The sequence below is a fragment of the Oncorhynchus masou genome, chromosome 20 (assembly GCF_036934945.1).
Source record: "Oncorhynchus masou masou isolate Uvic2021 chromosome 20, UVic_Omas_1.1, whole genome shotgun sequence".
NCBI classification, from domain to species: Eukaryota; Metazoa; Chordata; class Actinopteri; order Salmoniformes; family Salmonidae; genus Oncorhynchus; species Oncorhynchus masou.
The window spans coordinates 19,561,724-19,582,018 of NC_088231.1; the positions used below are offsets into that span (position 1 = coordinate 19,561,724).

At 44.6% G+C, this 20,295-nt stretch overlaps 1 protein-coding gene across 1 annotated transcript in view; it reads left to right on the forward strand.

The window, feature by feature from the left end:
- LOC135506574 (uncharacterized) overlaps positions 1–15,305 on the forward strand; it is a 29,191-nt gene extending 13,886 nt beyond the window's left edge. Inside the window, exons 8-14 of the mRNA XM_064925913.1 lie at positions 5,186–5,334; positions 12,764–12,943; positions 13,670–13,771; positions 13,874–14,077; positions 14,197–14,339; positions 14,449–14,549; positions 14,849–15,305. Of these exons, the coding sequence (XP_064781985.1) occupies positions 5,186–5,334; positions 12,764–12,943; positions 13,670–13,771; positions 13,874–14,077; positions 14,197–14,339; positions 14,449–14,549; positions 14,849–14,990 (1,021 nt within the window). The 3' untranslated portion in view covers positions 14,991–15,305. The remainder of the gene's footprint in view (positions 1–5,185; positions 5,335–12,763; positions 12,944–13,669; positions 13,772–13,873; positions 14,078–14,196; positions 14,340–14,448; positions 14,550–14,848) is intronic.
- The last annotated feature ends 4,990 nt before the right edge of the window (positions 15,306–20,295 follow it).

Here is a 20,295-nt window from a genome sequence, read left to right on the forward strand (position 1 = left end):
TGGTTGGGCTATTTACCAATAGACTATGTACAGCTGCAGCGATCGGTTTGCTGCTCAGATAGCAGATGTTTGAAGTTGGTGAGGGAGATAAAAGTCTCCAACTTCAGGGATTTTTGCAATTTGTTCCAGTCACAGGCAGCAGAGTACTGGAACGAAAGGCGGCCAAATGAGGTGTTGGCTTTAGGGATGATCAGTGAGATACACCTGCTGGAGCGCCTGCTACGGATGGGTGTTGCCATCGTGACCAGTGAAATGAGATAAGGCGGAGCTTTACCTAGCATGGACTTGTAGATGACCTGGAGCCAGTGGGTCTGGCGACGAATATGTAACGAGGGCCAGCCGACTAGAGCATACAAGTCGCAGTGGTGGGTGGTATAAGGTGCTTAGTGACAAAACGGATGGCACTGTGATAAACTGCATCCAGTTTGCTGAGTAGAGTGTTGGAAGCAATTTTGTAGATGACATCGCCAAAGTCGAGGATCGGTAGGATAGTCAGTTTTACTAGGGTAAGTTTGGCGGCGTGAGTGAAGATGGCTTTGTTGCGGAATAGAAAGCCGACTCTTGATTTGATTTTCGAGATGGAGATGTTTGACATGAGACTGGAAGGAGAGTTTACAGTCTAGCCAGACACCTAGGTACTTATATATGTCCACATATTCAAGGTCGGAACCATCCAGGGTGGTGATTATAGTCGGGCATGCGGGTGCAGGCTGCGATCGGTTGAAAAGCATGCATTTGGTTTTACTAGCATTTAAGAGCAGTTGGAGGCCACGGAAGGAGTGTTGTATGGCATTGAAGCTCGTTTGGAGGTTAGATAGCACAGTGTCCAAGGATGGGCCGGAAGTTTATAGAATGGTGTCGTCTGCGTAGAGGTGGATCAGGGAATCGCCCGCAGCAAGAACAACATCATTGATATATACAGAGAAAAGAGTCGGCCCGAGAATTGAACCCTGTGGCACCCCCATAGAGACTGCCAGAGGACCGGACAGCATGCCCTCCGATTTGACACACTGAACTCTGTCTGCAAAGTAATTGGTGAACCAGGCAAGGCAGTCATCCGAAAAACCGAGGCTACTGAGTCTGCCGATAAGAGTATGGTGATTGACAGAGTCGAAAGCCTTGGCAAGGTCGATGAAGACGGCTGCACAGTACTGTCTTTTATCGATGGCGGTTATGATATCGTTTAGTACCTTGAGTGTGGCTGAGGTGCACCCGTGACCGGCTCGGAAACCAGATTGCACAGCTGAGAAGGTACGGTGGGATTCGAGATGGTCAGTGACCTGTTTGTTGACTTGGCTTTCGAAGACCTTAGATAGGCAGGGCAGGATGGATATAGGTCTGTAACAGTTTGGGTCCAGGGTGTCTCCCCCTTTGAAGAGGGGGATGACTGCGGCAGCTTTCCAATCCTTGGGGATCTCAGACGATATGAAAGAGAGGTTGAACAGGCTGGTAATAGGGGTTGCGACAACGGCGGCGGATAGTTTCAGAAATAGAGGGTCCAGATTGTCAAGCCCAGCTGATTTGTACGGGTCCAGGTTTTGCAGCTCTTTCAGAACATCTGCTATCTGGATTTGGGTAAAGGAGGACCTGGAGAGGCTTGGGCGAGGAGCTGCGGGGGGGGGCGGGGCTGTTGGCCAAGGTTGGAGTAGCCAGGCGGAAGGCATGGCCAGCCGTTGAGAAATGCTTGTTGAAGTTTTCGATAATCATGGATTTATCGGTGGTGACCGTGTTACCTAGCCTCAGTGCAGTCGGCAGCTGGGAGGAGGTGCTCTCGTTCTCCATGGACTTCACAGTGTCCCAGAACTTTTTGGAGTTGGAGCTACAGGATGCAAACTTCTGCCTGAAGAATCTGGCCTTAGCTTTCCTGACTGACTGCGTGTTTTGGTTCCTGACTTCCCTGAACAGTTGCATATCACGGGGACTATTCGATGCTATTGCAGTACGCCACAGGATGTTTTTGTGCTGGTCGAGGGCAGTCAGGTCTGGAGTGAACCAAGGGCTGTATCTGTTCTTAGTTCTGCATTTTTTGAACGGAGCATGCTTATCTAAAATGGTGAGGAAGTTACTTTTAAAGAATGACCAGGCATCCTCAACTGACGGGATGAGGTCAATGTCCTTCCAGGATACCCGGGCCAGGTCGATTAGAAAGGCCTGCTCACAGAAGTGTTTTAGGGAGCGTTTGACAGTGATGAGGGGTGGTCGTTTGACTGCGGCTCCATAGCAGATACAGGCAATGAGGCAGTAATCGCTGAGATCCTGGTTGAAGACAGCTGAGGTGTATTTGGAGGGCCAGTTGGTCAGGATGACGTCTATGAGGGTGCCCTTGTTTACAGAGTTAGGGTTGTACCTGGTGGGTTCCTTGATGATTTGTGTGAGATTGAGGGCATCTAGCTTAGATTGTAGGACTGCCGGGGGTTGAGCATATCCCAGTTTAGGTCACCTAACAGAACAAACTCTGAAGCTAGATGGGGGGCGATCAATTCACAAATGGTGTCCAGGGCACAGCTGGGAGCTGAGGGGGGTCGGTAGCAGGCGGCAACAGTGAGATACTTATTTCTGGAGAGAGTAATTTTCAAAATTAGTAGTTCGAACTGTTTGGGTATGGACCTGGAAAGTATGACATTACTTTGCAGGCTATCTCTGCAGTAGACTGCAATTCCTCCCCCTTTGGCAGTTCTATCTTGACGGAAGATGTTATAGTTGGGTATGGAAATCTCAGAATTTTTGGTGGCCTTCCTGAGCCAGGATTCAGACACGGCAAGGACATCAGGGTTAGCAGAGTGTGCTAAAGCAGTGAGTAAAACAAACTTAGGGAGGAGGCTTCTGATGTTGACATGCATGAAACCAAGGCTTTTTCGATCACAGAAGTCAACAAATGAGGGTGCCTGGGGACATGCAGGGCCTGGGTTTACCTCCACATCACCTGCGGAACAGAGAAGGAGTAGTATGAGGGTGCGGCTAAAGGCTATCAAAACTGGTCGCCTAGAGAATTGGGGACAGAGAATAAGAGGAGCAGGTTTCTGGGCATGGTAGAATATATTCAGGGCATAATGCGCAGACAGGGGTATGGTGGGGTGCGGGTACAGCGGAGGTAAGCCCAGGCACTGGTGATGATGAGAGAGGTTGTATCTCTGGACATGCTGGTTGTAATGGGTGAGGTCACCGCATGTGTGGGAGGTGGGACAAAGGAGGTATCAGGGGTATGAAGAGTGGAACTAGGGGCTCCATTGTGAACTAAAACAATGATAACTAACCTGAACAACAGTATACAAGGCATATTGACATTTGAGAGAGACATACAGCGAGGCATACAGTAATCACAGGTGTTGAATTGGGAAAGCTAGCTAAAACAGTAGGTGAGACAACAACAGCTAATCAGCTAGCACAACAGCAGCAGGTAAAATGGCGTTGACTAGGCAACGGGGCCGACAGATAAAACATAAACAAGCAGAATGGAGTACCGTGATTAATGGATTAATGGACAGTCCAGCGTGCATCAGCTATGTAGCCAAGTGATCAGTGTCCAGGGGGCAGCGGTGGATGGGGCAGGGAAGCTGGACTGGCGAGTGTTATCCAGGTAAAAAAATTAAAATAATAACAATGACTAAATAGCTTGTAGCTAGTTAGCTGATTAGCTTCTGGAGGTTCTTGAGTGTGTTCTAAAAATTAAAAATAATAGCGATTCCGTATCACATTGGGTGAGGCAGGTTACCGGAAGGTATAAACAAACGGTTAGCAGGCCTGTGCTAACAAGCTAACAGTTAGTAGGCCGGTGCTAAACAAGGTAGCAGTTAGCGGACCGGGCCTAAACAAGCGTAGCAGTTAGCAGGCCGAATTAGCAAGCAAGGAGATAGCAAGGGCTAGAGAGTTAGCCTTTGGGGGACGTCGCGATGGGGTGAGTCTGTTTATTCCTCTTCATGCGGTGACATCGATAGACCGGTCGTGGACCCGGATATTGTAGCCTAGGAGTATGCTACGGTGGTAGCACAGGGGCTCTGGCCGGGCTAGCTTCAAGCTAAGTGGGTGGAAACGCTAGCCAGGAGTAATCATCTGGGGTTGCGGTTTAGCTAGATAGCTAGTTGTGAAGATCCAGCTGAAAAATGTTCCGTTTGCGTTGGGAATCCGGGGATAAAAAATAAATAGGTCCGTTATGCTCTGGTTAGAGTCGCGTTGTTCGAACTGGCGAGAGCTTTCCGAGCTAAAGGTTAGCTGATGACCGGTTAGCTGAAGACCGCTAGCATAGCTGGTAGTTAGCTGGCTAGCTTCAGTTGAGGGGTTCCGGTTCCAAAGTAAATATAAATACTTTAGGAAAAATAGCTACGTTGGGTGAGGCGGGTTGCAGGAGAGTATTTGGAAGCTGAGGTTTAGCAAAATGTTTTAAAGGATATGCGAAGAAAAATATGTAAAAACGAAGAAAAAAAACGATATAAACGATATATACAAGGGACACGACACGACAGGACGTCTTACTGCTACGCCATCTTGGAACCTTTAATTAATTAAGCTGAATAATGTCAGTATATTATTTAGGTGATGTTCTGTGATATCTGACTATTTTTAACCCTGCAGGTACTGGTATTAACCATAATATCTGACTGTTTTTAACCCTGTAGGTACTGGTATTAACCATGATATCTGATGGTATTTAACCCTGTAGGTACTGGTATTAAACATGATATCTGATGGTATTTAACCCTGTAGGTACTGGTATTAACCATGATATCTGACTGTTGTTAACCCTGTAGGTACTGGTATTAACCATGATATCTGACTGTTTTTAACCCTGTAGGTACTGGTATTAACCATGATATCTGATGGTATTTAACCCTGTAGGTACTGGTATTAACCATGATATCTGACTGTTGTTAACCCTGTAGGTACTGGTAATAACCATGATATCTGATGGTTTTTAAACCTGTAGGTACTGGTATTAACCATGATATCTGATGGTATTTAACCCTGTAGGTACTGGTATTAAACATGCTATCTGATGGTTTTTAACCCTGTAGATACTGGTAATAACCATGATATCTGATGGTATTTAACCCTGTAGGTGCTGGTATGAACCATGATATCTGACTGTTTTTAACCCTGTAGGTACTGGTATTAACCATGATATCTGACTGTTTTTAACCCTGTAGGTACTGGTATTAAACATGATATCTGATGGTTTTTAACCCTGTAGGTACTGGAATGACAATCAGCCTGATAGTGGAGATCCTAGTGGGGAGGAGGACTGTGTTGAGATACATAAAGATTGGAACTTTCCACTTAAGGCATGGAATGACATGCCATGTGACTGGAAACTCAATTGGATTTGTGAGAAAGTGGTTTAACATCATCATGACAACATACTGTAGCCTGCAGAGCACACAACTTCCTCCTTCATCCTCTCTCTCTCTCTCACACACACAGATAGAGCCTCTGTCTTGATCTCGCTCACACACTCTGCCTCAATCCCAAACACACCCTTACACAGATTTTCACACACACACAAGCACACATGCATACACGTACACACACGCATGCAAATGCACCTATTATTGTATTTGTTTGTAGTATCTTATTAATAAAAGTCCTACTTATTTCCTGATTGTACCTTCCTGTGTAGTATTCATTTTGTTTCACACATCATCAGATATAATTTGAAATTAGTACAGTTGACTTTGTGCATAAACATAAATTCCAATTCAAATAATTCTAAAGAATATATTCTAATTTTGGCCTGGTGATAAAATTCTCAACAGCACCAAACCACCATTACATACATTGTATAGGAGATGACTGTATGACCAATCAATGAGTGTAGTAGAGATATAAAAGGATCTCAAATTATGTTACAAAGTCATCTTTGACCGTCAGTCTTGGTTGTCCGGTTCCGGGTTGGAGCGAGCGGTCGCATCTACACTTCGGTCCGCAGGTAGTATAACTTTTCATTACATTTCATTATAGTACAACGGTTTGATTTGTCTAATCTTAGCAACTTCTTCTTAGTTAGCTACATAGCCGTCTTTGTATCTAAGATAATTGCGTAATTATCGTAATTCGTCGTCCTAACGTATCTGCCCAGCAGCTAGCTAACGTCCACTAGCACTGTAGAAACTATTACACTCAACGACTCGATTAGTGTAGTGTTAGCTAGCTACATAGTTGTCTTTGCTGTCTTCGTATCCAAGGTAATTGTGTAGTTTAGAGTGTGTAGACTTAGAGTGATTATCTTAATTATCTTAATTTACCGAGGTTAGCTAGCCAGCTACTTGTCGTCCTTAACGTAGGAGTTACTGCTAGCTAGCTAGCCAACAGCTAGCCAACGTCTTCCGATTTGAACTTCAACAACCCGGTCAACATTCCGCCTCGCTCCACAGGTAGTATCACATTTTCATTTCACTTCATTACAGTACAACGGTTTGAGTTGTTTGATCGTAGCTAGCTAGCTACATAGCCGTCTTTGTATCTAAGACAATTGTGTAGTCTGGAGCGATTTTCTAGGTTAGCTAGCCAGCTATTGTCGTTCTTTTAACGTAACGTTACGTAATCAACACTGCTAGCTAGCCAGCTAGCCCCCGAATAGCAGCACTGTAGAAACTATTACACTCGACGGAACGACTTGATTAGTGTAGTGTCAACAACGTAGCCACTGCCAGCTAGCCTACTCCAGCAGTACTGTATCATTTCAATCATTTTAGTCAATAAGATTCTTGCTACGTAAGCTTAACGTTCTGAACATTCGATAAGTGTAGTCCACTTGTCATTCCAATCTCCTTTGCATTAGCGTAGCCTCTTCTGTAGCCTGTCAACTATGTGTCTATCTATCCCTGTTCTCTCCTCTCTGCACAGACCATACAAACGCTCCACACCGCGTGGCCGCGGCCACCCTAATCTGGTGGTCCCAGCGCGCACGACCCACGTGGAGTTCCAGGTCTCCGGTAGCCTCTGGAACTGCCGATCTGCGGCCAACAAGGCAGAGTTCATCTCAGCCTATGCCTCCCTCCAGTCCCTCGACTTCTTGGCACTGACGGAAACATGGATCATCACAGACAACACTGCTACTCCTACTGCTCTCTCTTCATCCGCCCACGTGTTCTCGCACACCCCGAGAGCTTCTGGTCAGCGGGGTGGTGGCACCGGGATCCTCATCTCTCCCAAGTGGTCATTCTCTCTTTCTCCCCTTACCCATCTGTCTATCGCCTCCTTTGAATTCCATGCTGTCACAGTTACCAGCCCTTTCAAGCTTAACATCCTTATTATTTATCGCCCTCCAGGTTCCCTCGGAGAGTTCATCAATGAGCTTGATGCCTTGATAAGCTCCTTTCCTGAGGACGGCTCACCTCTCACAGTCCTGGGCGACTTTAACCTCCCCACGTCTACCTTTGACTCATTCCTCTCTGCCTCCTTCTTTCCACTCCTCTCCTCTTGACCTCACCCTCTCACCTTCCCCCCCTACTCACAAGGCAGGCAATACGCTCGACCTCATCTTTACTAGATGCTGTTCTTCCACTAACCTCATTGCAACTCCCCTCCAAGTCTCCGACCACTACCTTGTATCCTTTTCCCTCTCGCTCTCATCCAACACTTCCCACACTGCCCCTACTCGGATGGTATCGCGCCGTCCCAACCTTCGCTCTCTCTCCCCCGCTACTCTCTCCTCTTCCATCCTATCATCTCTTCCCTCTGCTCATACCTTCTCCAACCTATCTCCTGATTCTGCCTCCTCAACCCTCCTCTCTTCCCTTTCTGCATCCTTTGACTCTCTATGTCCCCTATCCTCCAGGCCGGCTCGGTCCTCCCCTCCCGCTCCGTGGCTCGACGACTCATTGCGAGCTCACAGAACAGTGCTCCGGGCAGCCGAGCGGAAATGGAGGAAAACTCGCCTCCCTGCGGACCTGGCATCCTTTCACTCCCTCCTCTCTACATTTTCCTCCTCTGTCTCTGCTGCTAAAGCCACTTTCTTCCACTCTAAATTCCAAGCATCTGCCTCTAACCCTAGGAAGCTCTTTGCCACCTTCTCCTCCCTCCTGAATCCTCCTCCCCCTCCCCCCCTCCTCCCTCTCTGCAGATGACTTCGTCAACCATTTTGAAAAGAAGGTCGACGACATCCGATCCTCGTTTGCTAAGTCAAACGACACCGCTGGTTCTGCTCACACTGCCCTACCCTGTGCTCTGACCTCTTTCTCCCCTCTCTCTCCAGATGAAATCTCGCTTCTTGTGACGGCCGGCCGCCCAACAACCTGCCCGCTTGACCCTATCCCCTCCTCTCTTCTCCAGACCATTTCCGGAGACCTTCTCCCTTACCTCACCTCGCTCATCAACTCATCCCTGACCGCTGGCTACGTCCCTTCCGTCTTCAAGAGAGCGAGAGTTGCACCCCTTCTGAAAAAACCTACACTCGATCCCTCCGATGTCAACAACTACAGACCAGTATCCCTTCTTTCTTTTCTCTCCAAAACTCTTGAACGTGCCGTCCTTGGCCAGCTCTCCCGCTATCTCTCTCAGAATGACCTTCTTGATCCAAATCAGTCAGGTTTCAAGACTAGTCATTCAACTGAGACTGCTCTTCTCTGTATCACGGAGGCGCTCCGCACTGCTAAAGCTAACTCTCTCTCCTCTGCTCTCATCCTTCTAGACCTATCGGCTGCCTTCGACACTGTGAACCATCAGATCCTCCTCTCCACCCTCTCCGAGTTGGGCATCTCCGGTGCGGCCCACGCTTGGATTGCGTCCTAACTGACAGGTCGCTCCTACCAGGTGGCGTGGCGAGAATCTGTCTCCTCGCCACGCGCTCTCACCACTGGTGTCCCCCAGGGCTCTGTTCTAGGCCCTCTCCTATTCTCGCTATACACCAAGTCACTTGGCTCTGTCATAACCTCACATGGTCTCTCCTATCATTGCTACGCAGACGACACACAATTAATCTTCTCCTTTCCCCCTTCTGATGACCAGGTGGCGAATCGCATCTCTGCATGTCTGGCAGACATATCAGTGTGGATGACGGATCACCACCTCAAGCTGAACCTCGGCAAGACGGAGCTGCTCTTCCTCCCGGGGAAGGACTGCCCATTCCATGATCTCGCCATCACGGTTGACAACTCCATTGTGTCCTCCTCCCAGAGCGCTAAGAACCTTGGCGTGATCCTGGACAACACCCTGTCGTTCTCAACTAACATCAAGGCGGTGACCCGTTCCTGTAGGTTCATGCTCTACAACATCCGCAGAGTACGACCCTGCCTCACACAGGAAGCGGCGCAGGTCCTAATCCAGGCACTTGTCATCTCCCGTCTGGATTACTGCAACTCGCTGTTGGCTGGGCTCCCTGCCTGTGCCATTAAACCCCTACAACTCATCCAGAACGCCGCAGCCCGTCTGGTGTTCAACCTTCCCAAGTTCTCTCACGTCACCCCGCTCCTCCGCTCTCTCCACTGGCTTCCAGTTGAAGCTCGCATCCGCTACAAGACCATGGTGCTTGCCTACGGAGCTGTGAGGGGAACGGCACCTCAGTACCTCCAGGCTCTGATCAGGCCCTACACCCAAACAAGGGCACTGCGTTCATCCACCTCTGGCCTGCTCGCCTCCCTACCACTGAGGAAGTACAGTTCCCGCTCAGCCCAGTCAAAACTGTTCGCTGCTCTGGCCCCCCAATGGTGGAACAAACTCCCTCACGACGCCAGGACAGCGGAGTCAATCACCACCTTCCGGAGACACCTGAAACCCCACCTCTTCAAGGAATACCTAGGATAGGATAAAGCAATCCTTCTGCTCATATTTGACTGATGTTCCCTTATAAGGGTCCAAAAAGAGTGAAGTGGATATTTTCAGTCAAACAGCCGTCACTCAACATCTCATCCTCACTGGTTAAGACTTCCCATCCTCAATATCCACTTGTAGCAGTTTGTTGTGTCACATCTATTGTCTGGACATTATAATGACCCATGTTTGTCACTCCCTGAATTATCTTGGGGCTGTTACATATGATATTTAATATATGTTAACAGCTAGTCTTTGTTGTCCACTTCCCCTCCATGATCTATATCTTCATGGTATGATAGTGTCCTGTCCATCATCACAAATAGCAAGTCCCATTCCCTGGACAGGAGGACTGTGTTGAGATATACTCTGGACAAGATGACCATGTAGAGACATGGAATGATGTATATTGTGATGCAGAAAATAGTTTTGCAAAAACCACTGTAACAATCTCCCACATGCACACACACAAGTTCGCACACAAGTATGCAACTTGATGTATTTTTGTAATGGCATACCCGTGTCATTTTGATGATACTACTCTAGAGTTAACACCTACATCTGGTGTGTTTACGGACATATTCAATAAATTCGTATCCCAGTCTGCTGTCCCCACATGCTTCAAGAGGGCCACCATTGTTCCTGTTCCCAAGAAAGCTAAAGTAACTGGGCTAAACGACTACCGCCCCTTAGCACTCACTTGTCATCATGAAGTGCTTTGAGAGACTAGTCAAGGACCATATCACCTTCACCCTACCTGACACCCTAGACCCACTCCAATGTGCTTACCGCCCCAATAGGTCCACAGATGACGCAATCGCAACCACACTGCCCCAACCCATCTGGACAAGAGGAATACCTACGTGAGAATGCTCTTCATCGACTACAGCTCTGCATTTAACACCATAGTACCCTCCAAACTTGTCATCAAGCTCGAGACCCTGGGTCTCGACCCTGCCCTGTGCAACTGGGTACTGGACTTCCTGACGGGCAGCCCCCGGGTGGTGAAGGTAGGTAACAACATCTCCACCCTGCTGATCCTCAACACTGGGGCCCCACAAGGGTGCGTTCTAAGCCCTCTCCTGTACTCCCTGTTCACCCACGTCTGCATGGCCGCGCACGCCTCCAACTCAATCATCAAGTGTGCGGACGACACAACTGTGGTAGGCTTGATTACCAACAACGACGAGACAGCCTACAGGGAGGAGGTGAGGGCTCTCGGATTGTGGTGGAAAATAACCTCACACTCAACGTCAACAAAACTAAGGAGATGATTGTGGACTTCAGGAAACAGCAGAGGGAACACCCCCCTATCCACATCGATGGAACAGTAGTGGAGAGGGTAGTAAGTTGTAAGTTCCTCGGCGTACACATCACAGACAAACTGAATTGGTCCACCCACACAGACAGCATCGTGAAGAAGGCGCAGCAGCGCCTCTTCAACCTCAGGAAGCTGAAGAAATTCGGCTTGTCACCAAAAGCACTCACAAACGTCGACAGATGCACAATCGAGGGCATCCTGTCGGGCTGTATCACCGCCTGGTACGGGAAATGCTCCGCCCACAACTGTAAGGCTCTCCAGAGGGTAGTGAGGTCTGCACAGCGCATCACCGGGGGCAAACTACCTGCCCTCCAGGACACCTACACCACCCAATGTCACAGGAAGGCCATAAAGATCATCAAGGACAACAACCACCCGAGCCACTGCCTGTTCACCCCGCTATCATCCAGAAGGCGAGGTCAGTACAGGTGCATCAAAGCTCGGACCAAGAGACTGAAAAACAGCTTCTATCTCAAGGCCATCAGACTGTTAAACAGCCATCACTATCACTGAGGGGCTGATGCCAACACACTGACTCAACTCCAGCCACTTTAATAATGGGAATTGATGGGAATTGATGTAAAATATATCACTAGCCACTTTAAACAATGCTACTTAATATAATGTTTACATACCCTACATTATTTATCTCATAGGTATACGTATATACTGTACTCTATATCATCTACTGCATCTTTATGTAATACATGTATCACTAGCCACTTTAAACTATGCCACTTTGTTTACATACTCATCTCATGTGTATATACTGTACTCGATACCATCTACTGCATCTTGCCTATGCCGCTCTGTACCATCACTCATTCATATATCTTTATGTACATATTCTTTATCCCTTTAACCTTATGTGTATAAGGTAGTAGTTTTGGAATTGTTAGCTAGATTACTCGTTGGTTATTACTGCATTGTCGGAACTAGAAGCACAAGCATTTCGCTACACTCGCATTAACATCTGTGAACCATGTGTATGTCACAAATAAAATATGATTTGATTTGAAAGACAGGGTGGAAATATGAACGTTTTATCATAAAACATGTGAAGGGTTTTTTTTCTTCTTCCTCTTAAATCTGTCAAACTGAAACTATGGAGATATTGTCAGATCTTCTGCTTTTTCATTCTGAGTAACTCTTCACAGTCAGCATAGATAGAGCATAGACCCCTACATGGCCATTGGTGGCCGGTCACAACACAGGGGGACGTTTCCCCTAAGTACAGATCTAGGATCAGGTTACTTTCCCCCAATCCCAACCTTAACCATTTGTGGAAGAAATATAAAACTGAACAAGATCAGCATCTAAGGGCAACTCCCCTCTACACCTCCAGTCACAGAGTGAGATCCATAATGTGTTCTCCATTTGAAGGCTGGGGGTGCAGTAAACTCAGTCAGGATATATGTAGTGTATCTGTCAATTAACAGGATCACAATTTATTTTAGAACATGAAAAATTGAGACCCTATGAATTCACACATACATCGAATAGCATGATATAGAGTCACATAATGTATATTATCAAACTAAGGCTGGTGGAAGTCACATGGTGGCCAGTGTTGTGTTGATTTCACAATTTGTCATCCACTGTGGTTGACTGATAAGGAGTTTCACTACCTAAAGTCACAGACGCAAAACAGCACAGGGAGACGACACAGCTACAAACGTACATTAGAGTTGAGGTAAGAAGTAGAAGTTACTGTATTTGACCACAAGTGTGTTAAGATGTCAAAGGGAGTCTATGAAATCCCAGATAGATTTGAAGACGATGAGACTGATGCAATGAAGAACACAGACATCGATGGCCAATTATATTCCAATGTAGGAGCCTTCAAACCCAGTCCAAGAGATGCTGGAGTTGTTGCTTCAGGTAAGATTGCACGAACACACACACACACACACACACACACACACACACTATATTAAACAGGTGACATTACCCAGTATTTCTATACCTTTATTTGTCCCAATCCTAGATGATACAGTAATACACATTACTAAAGATCTTACTTTAATAATGTGTTATTCAGTACATGTTCAGTGGTGGAAGAGACCCTCTGGAGTTGCTGCAGTGTGTCTGGGGCTGCTGTGTGTTCTAATAATCTTTGACAGTCAGTCTTTGTTGTCGAATTACATATAAGCACAACATCAAATGCTCATATTTGACTGTTACATATGATATTTAATAGATGGTAACAGTTAGCCTTTTTCTTCACTTCCCCTCTATGATCTACATCTTCCTGGTATGAGGGTGTCCTGTCCATCATCACAAATAGCAAGTCCTGTTCCCTGAGCAGGAGGACTGTGTTGAGATATACTCTGGACAAGATGACCATGTAGAGATATGACATGGTTTAAAATGTGCCGCAGAAAATGCTTTAACAATAACCACTGTAACAATCTCTCACACTCACACAACTACGCACACAACTAAGCACACACACGTCAGTGCAGACACCCTGAGAGACGGTGAGACCAGCACCAATAGAGAAGAGACAGCAGACACTGCTCCTAATAATGGTCGAGGAGACCAGCACTCAGGTAAAACATACACACACACACACAAAACATAACAGTATATTGTATGTGTCCACAGAGCCTGATAACTCAGGGAAGAGACCCTCTGGAGTTGCTGCAGTGTGTCTGGGGCTGCTGTGTGTTCTCCTACTGGCTGGGATCATAGGCCTGTCTGTCTACTGTGAGTTTGTGTACAAGTTCATTGCTTAATTGTAAGAAGTTTAGATTACTAAGCCTATTTAACTGGTGTTTCACCTAGTAACTATGTGTTTATACTTTGTAGATAACAGAGTCATCAAAGATTCTGAGGATAAAAGGAAGAACTTGTCACAGAGTTTATCCCTATATAAGACTAACGCAACTGCAGAGAGAGACCAGCTACAGACCAGATACAACAACCTGACTGAAGAGAAAGACCAGCTACAGACCAGATACAACAACCTGACTAAAGAGAAAGGCCATATTCAGCTAAAGCTTTTTGTGATGGGTGAGATATAAACTGTGATAAATTAGAAGTAAAATCAACAATAATTATATATCATTGGGCTTCTGTGTATGAAGCTACTGGTGAAGTTTCTCAATTTGTTCACCTTTGCTCTTCAACAGAGCAGCATTGTCAGGAGGGATGGAGATACTCTGACTCCAGTTTGTACTTCCTGTCTACTGAGAAGAAAACCTGGGAGGAGAGCAGACAGGATTGTAAGAGGAGAGGAGCAGACCTGGTGATCATAAACAGCAGAGAGGAACAGGTGAGAGAGAGAGAGAGAGAGACGGAGCAAATATTATTTTTCATCAGTACACTAATACGTGTGCTGTATTTTATAAATGTATTAAAATTTACATTATCTTTATCAACAGACATTTGTCTTCAACTTCCACCTGAGAGCCTGGATTGGTCTGACTGACTCTGTTACTGAGGGGACCTGGAAGTGGGTGGACGGCACAACACTGACCACAGGGTGAGAGATTTGACCATTTTACCTTGTGATAAGTTGATAAGAAACAAAGATATATTGCCTCCAACCATGTTCATAAAAAAGTATGTTTCCAGTCATGAATGTCATTCATGAGAACCATAGATTATAGAAAAGAGGCAATATTTACATATGAAAAGGTAATCAAAATGTGTTGATTGCCCATTCTTGATAATGGTATGATCATCTTACAGAGGGTGTCTTTAAAACGTAGGACCGTGTCTATAATTGAGGAGTATGTTGGTACCACCGTGTCTGACTGTCTGGTTCTCTGTGTTGTTTAGGTACTGGAGCGCAGGACAGCCTGATGATAATGGGCAGGAGGACTGTGCTGAGATATACTATGGACAAGATGACCCTGTAAAGACATGGAATGATGAAAATTGTCACAAATATCATGACTGGATATGTGAGAAAGTGGTATAACAATAACCCACAGTAACAAACATTGTCTCTGTGTGTGTCTCTCTCTCTCTCTCGCTCTCTCTGTCTCTCTGTGTATCTCTCTCTCTCAATTCAATTCAAGGGCTTTATTGGCATGGGAAACATGCTAACATTGCCAATGCAAGTGAAGTAGATAATATACAGAAGTGAAATAAACAATAAAAATGAACAGTAAACATTACACTCACAGACGTTCCAAAATAATAAAGACATGTCAAATGGCATATTATGTATATATACAGTGTTGTAACAATGTGCAAATTATTAAAGTACAAAAAGGAAAATAAATAAACATAAATATGGGTTGTATTTACAATGGTGTTTGTTTTTCACTAGTTGCCCTTGTGTGACCTGTTGCCACAAGACATCTTGCTACTGTGATGACACATTGTGGTATCTCATCCTGTAGAAATGGGAGTTTATCAAAATCTGGTTTGTTTTCAAATTCTTTGTGGATCTGTGTAATCTGAGGGAAATGTGTCTCTAATATGGTCTTACATTTGGCAAGATGTTAGAAAGTGCAGCTCAGTTTCCACCTCATTTTGTGGGCAGTGTGCACATAGCTGGTCTTCTCTTGAGAGCCAGGTCTGTCTACGGCGGCCTTTCTCAATTGCATGGCTATGCTCACTTGAGTCTGTACATAGTCAAAGCTTTCCTTAAGTTTGGGTCAGTCACAGTGGTCAGGTATTCTGCCACTGTGTACTCTCTGTTTAGGGCCAAATAGCATTCTGGTTTGCTCTGTTTTTTGATAATTCTTTCCAGTGTCTCAGGTAATTATCTTTTTGTTTTCTCATGATTTGGTTGGGTCTAATTGTACTGCTGTCCTGGGTCTCTGTGAGGTCTGTTTGTGTTTGTGAACAGAGCCCCAGAACCAGCTTGCTTAGGGATCCTTCTCCAGATTCATCTATTTGAAGGTGATGGCTTTGTTATGGAAGGTTTGGGAATTGTTTCGTTTTAGGTGGTTGTAGATTTTAATGGATAATTTCTAGATTTTGATCGTTAGCGGGTATCGGCTTAATTCTGCTCTGCATGCATTATTTGGTGTTTTACGTTGTACAAGGAGGATATTTTTCGCAGAATTCTGCATGCAGTGTCTCAATTTGGTGTTTGTCCCATTTTGTGAATTCTTGGTTGGTGAGTGGACCCCAGACCTCACAACCATAAAGGGCAATGGGTTCTATAACTGATTCAAGTCTTTTTAGCCAGATCTGAACTGGTATGTTGAATTTTATGTTCGTTTTGATGGCATAGAAGGCCCTCCTTGCCTTGTCTCTCAGAACATTCACAGCTTTGTCGAAGTCAACTGTGGCACTGATGTTTAGGCCAAGGTATGTATAGTTGTTTGTGTGCTCTATATGTCAACTGTGTCGAGATGGAATTTGTATTTGTGGTTCTGGCAACTGGACCTTTTTTTGGAACACCATTATTTTGGTCTTACTGAGATTTACTGCCAGAATCTGTGCAGAAGACCTAGTCTCTCTCTCACTCACACACACACACACACACACACACACACACACACACACACACACACACACACACACACACACACACACACACACACACACACACACACACCAATATAGTTATTATTTTAATAGTTGGAATTGGTCCTGAATGGTTATCACTTAAAGCTAAGCATCCCGCTAGCTGGACACCTGTCGACAACTTCCGGGGGAAATTGGAGGGTGCGCATTTCAAATAAATAATCAAAATTATGGATATTAAACATTTAGGTACATACAAGTATCTTATAACGGTTAAAAGCTTAAATTGTTGTTAATCTAACTGCATTGTCTGATTTACAATAGGTTTTACAGCGAAAGCATGCCATGCAATTGTTTGAGGATGGCGCCCCACATCAAAATATTTTTCAACCAGCACAGGCTTTGTAAAAATCACAAATATCGGTTAAATATTAACTTACTTTTTAAAAATCTTCCTCTGATTTGCAATCCAAAGGGTCCCAGCTACAACATGTATGGTCGTTATGTAAGATCAAATCCTTCTTTATATCCCAAAAAGTCAGTTTAGTTGGCACCATCGATCCACTCGTTCAACATGCAGAGAAAGGAATCCTAAAAGCTACGGCTAAACTTTGTTAAAACAAGTCCAAATGCATTTCTATTGAATCCTCAGATGCCCTAAAATGTCATTAAACTATAAAATTTCATACGGAAAGAAGTATGTTCAGTAGAAAAGCAAAATTAGCAGGTGCGCGTCGTCTTCGTCACGCACCAGACTGATTTCCAACTCTGACACCCAGTACTAAAACTCAAAATTCTTCCTTGTTAGGGAAGAAACAAAACTGAAACCTTGAACAACTACTGTTGATATCTAGTGGAAGCCATAGGAATTGTAATCTATGTGCTGGATTTGTATATGACCCTATACCTTCCATTGTAAGAGCACGGGCTCTCAAAAAAAAAAAGACATTCCGTTTGTTTTTTCTTTGGATTTTCTCCTACCATATCTATTGTGTTATAGTCTCATACATGATTTTAAAATTTCTACAAACTTCAAAGTGTTGTCCATCCAATGGTACCAATTATTTATTATCCTGGCTTCTGGGCCGGAGCAACAGGCAGTTTACTGTCAGTCAGGCGGAAATTCAGAACAAAGAACCCGAGCCTGAAGAAGTGATGATTCCACCTTCTGGTTAAAGTGAGAGATGACCTCAACGTAGAGGTGAAATTGAGACTGTCTCAAAACACATTGGAGAACAGAATCCAAGGGGACTGACCTTGGACCTTCTCCTCTAATAGGGTTGAAAGGAGGAGAGGAATCTAGGAAAAAAATAATTGAGATATTGCCTTAGTGTCAGAGAGAGACAGAGGAGGAAGAAAATTGAGTGAGGAAGAGAGCAAAAATAATGAATAATTGTTGTGTTTAGATTTAGAGGAGAGAATGTAGACATACTGTACTCTGTAAAATGATTCTTCATTGGTTTTATTAAAAACATGTCATGTGATTTGCCATAGACTTATGCTTAGTAAAAAAAGTGGGACCAATTATGAACCAATGCTTATCACTTTAATGATATGAATAACAAAGTCACTTTTGAATAGAAAAAGGAACAATTGTCTTTAATTAACAAGGTCTACCAGCATCCTGATTGAATGTGATTGGATACTGAGAGGGCACACACACACACACACACACACACACACACAAAACAATGCTAATGAAAGGTGAGAATGACTCACAACCTTCACTTCACAAGGGACAACGTGTAGGTAACCAATGGCAACACCAAGCACCAGAGGACCTGTCTGTTACACACTCATGCATGGTGTGTAATGAATGGGGTCAACACCCTCTCCCTCTCTGTTCTCGGTCTGTGGACCACAGCAGGTGACAGGATGTGTCACGGCTTTATCCACCAAAAAGAAACAGACCTGTGTGCCCTAAATGGCACCCTATTCTTTATATAGTGCACTACATAGGGAAATAGGATGCCATTTGGGACGCAGACTTAAAGACCAGACTGTTGTGTATAACGTCTCCATCCCTTGTTCATTCTGTTTCCTGACATCTTTCCTCTTTTTAATGTTTTTGGAAGGTTATTTATGATCCAAACTTTCATTCTGTTGTCCACCCGTTCGCCCCAGTCATTAACACAAGCACATCCTCCCCAATGAAGGTGCCACCAACCTCCTGTGACACACACACACATAACCAGACAAACACTAATACCATATAATAAAACAACACTAGTGAAGTTTTGACAGACTTTCTTCTGTGTCTCAGTTGGTAAAATCATGGGCACATACATCAGTTCAACACCTAGTTGAGATTTACACTTGGTTCAGTTGTCAGCATTAGTGATGTAAGTATGTGTGTGTGCGTGCGTGTGTGCTCTTCTGCAGATGGAATACCAAGACTCTACAGGCCGGCTGCTGTGTGTTTAGGAGTGGATATTAGTGTACAGCCTAGATGCAGTGCTACATAGTAAACTATAAATCTTAACATTGACAATGGCTATTGATTGAAATACAGTGCAGACCCCTTCAATTTCCAACACTTTTCTTACATTACAGCCTAATTCTAAAATTGGTTATAAAAGTTTTTCCCTAATCAATCAACACACAATACTGAAATACAGTGCCTTGCGAAAGTTTTCGGTCCCCTTGAACTTTGCGACCTTTTGCCACATTTCAGGCTTCAAACATAAATATATAAAACTGTATTTTTTTGTGAAGAATCAACAACAAGTGGGACACAATCATGAAGTGGAACGACATTTATTGGATATTTCAAACTTTTTTAACAAATCAAAAACTGAAAAATTGGGCGTGCAAAATTATTCAGCCCCTTTACTTTCAGTGCAGCAAACTCTCTCCAGAAGTTCAGTGAGGATCTCTGAATGATCCAATGTTGACCTAAATGACTAATGATGATAAATACAATCCACCTGTGTGTAATCAAGTATCCATATAAATGCACCTGCACTGTGATAGTCTCAGAGGTCCGTTAAAAGCGCAGAGAGCATCATGAAGAACAAGGAACACACCAGGCAGGTCCTAGATACTGTTGTGAAGAAGTTTAAAGCCGGATTTGGATACAAAAAGTTTTAAACATCCCAAGGAGCACTGTGCAAGCGATAATATTGAAATGGAAGGAGTATCAGACCACTGCAAATCTACCAAGACCTGGCCGTCCCTCTAAACTTTCAGCTCATACAAGGAGAAGACTGATCAGAGATGCAGCCAAGAGGCCCATGATCACTCTGGATGAACTGCAGAGAACTACAGCTGAGGTGGGAGACTGTCCATAGGACAACAATCAGTCGTATATTGCACAAATCTGGCCTTTATGGAAGAGTGCAAGAAGAAAGACATTTCTTAAAGATATCCATAAAACGTGTTGTTTAAAGTTTGCCACAAGCCACCTGGGAGACACACCAAACATGTGGAAGAAGGTGCTCTGGTCAGATGAAACCAAAATGTAACTTTTTGGCAACAATACAAAACGTTATGTTTGGCGTAAAAGCAACACAGCTCATCACGCTGAACACACCATCCCCACTGTCAAACATGGTGGTGGCAGCATCATGGTTTGGGCCTGCTTTTCTTCAGCAGGTACAGGGAAGATGATGGGAAAAAATTGAAATTGATGGGAAGATGGATGGAGCCAAATACAGGATCCAACATTGGATCATTCAGAGATCTTCACTGAACTTCTGGAGAGAGTTTGCTGCACTGAAAGTAAAAGGGCTGAATAATTTTGCACGCCCAATTTTTCAGTTTTTGATTTGTTAAAAAAGTTTGAAATATCCAATAAATGT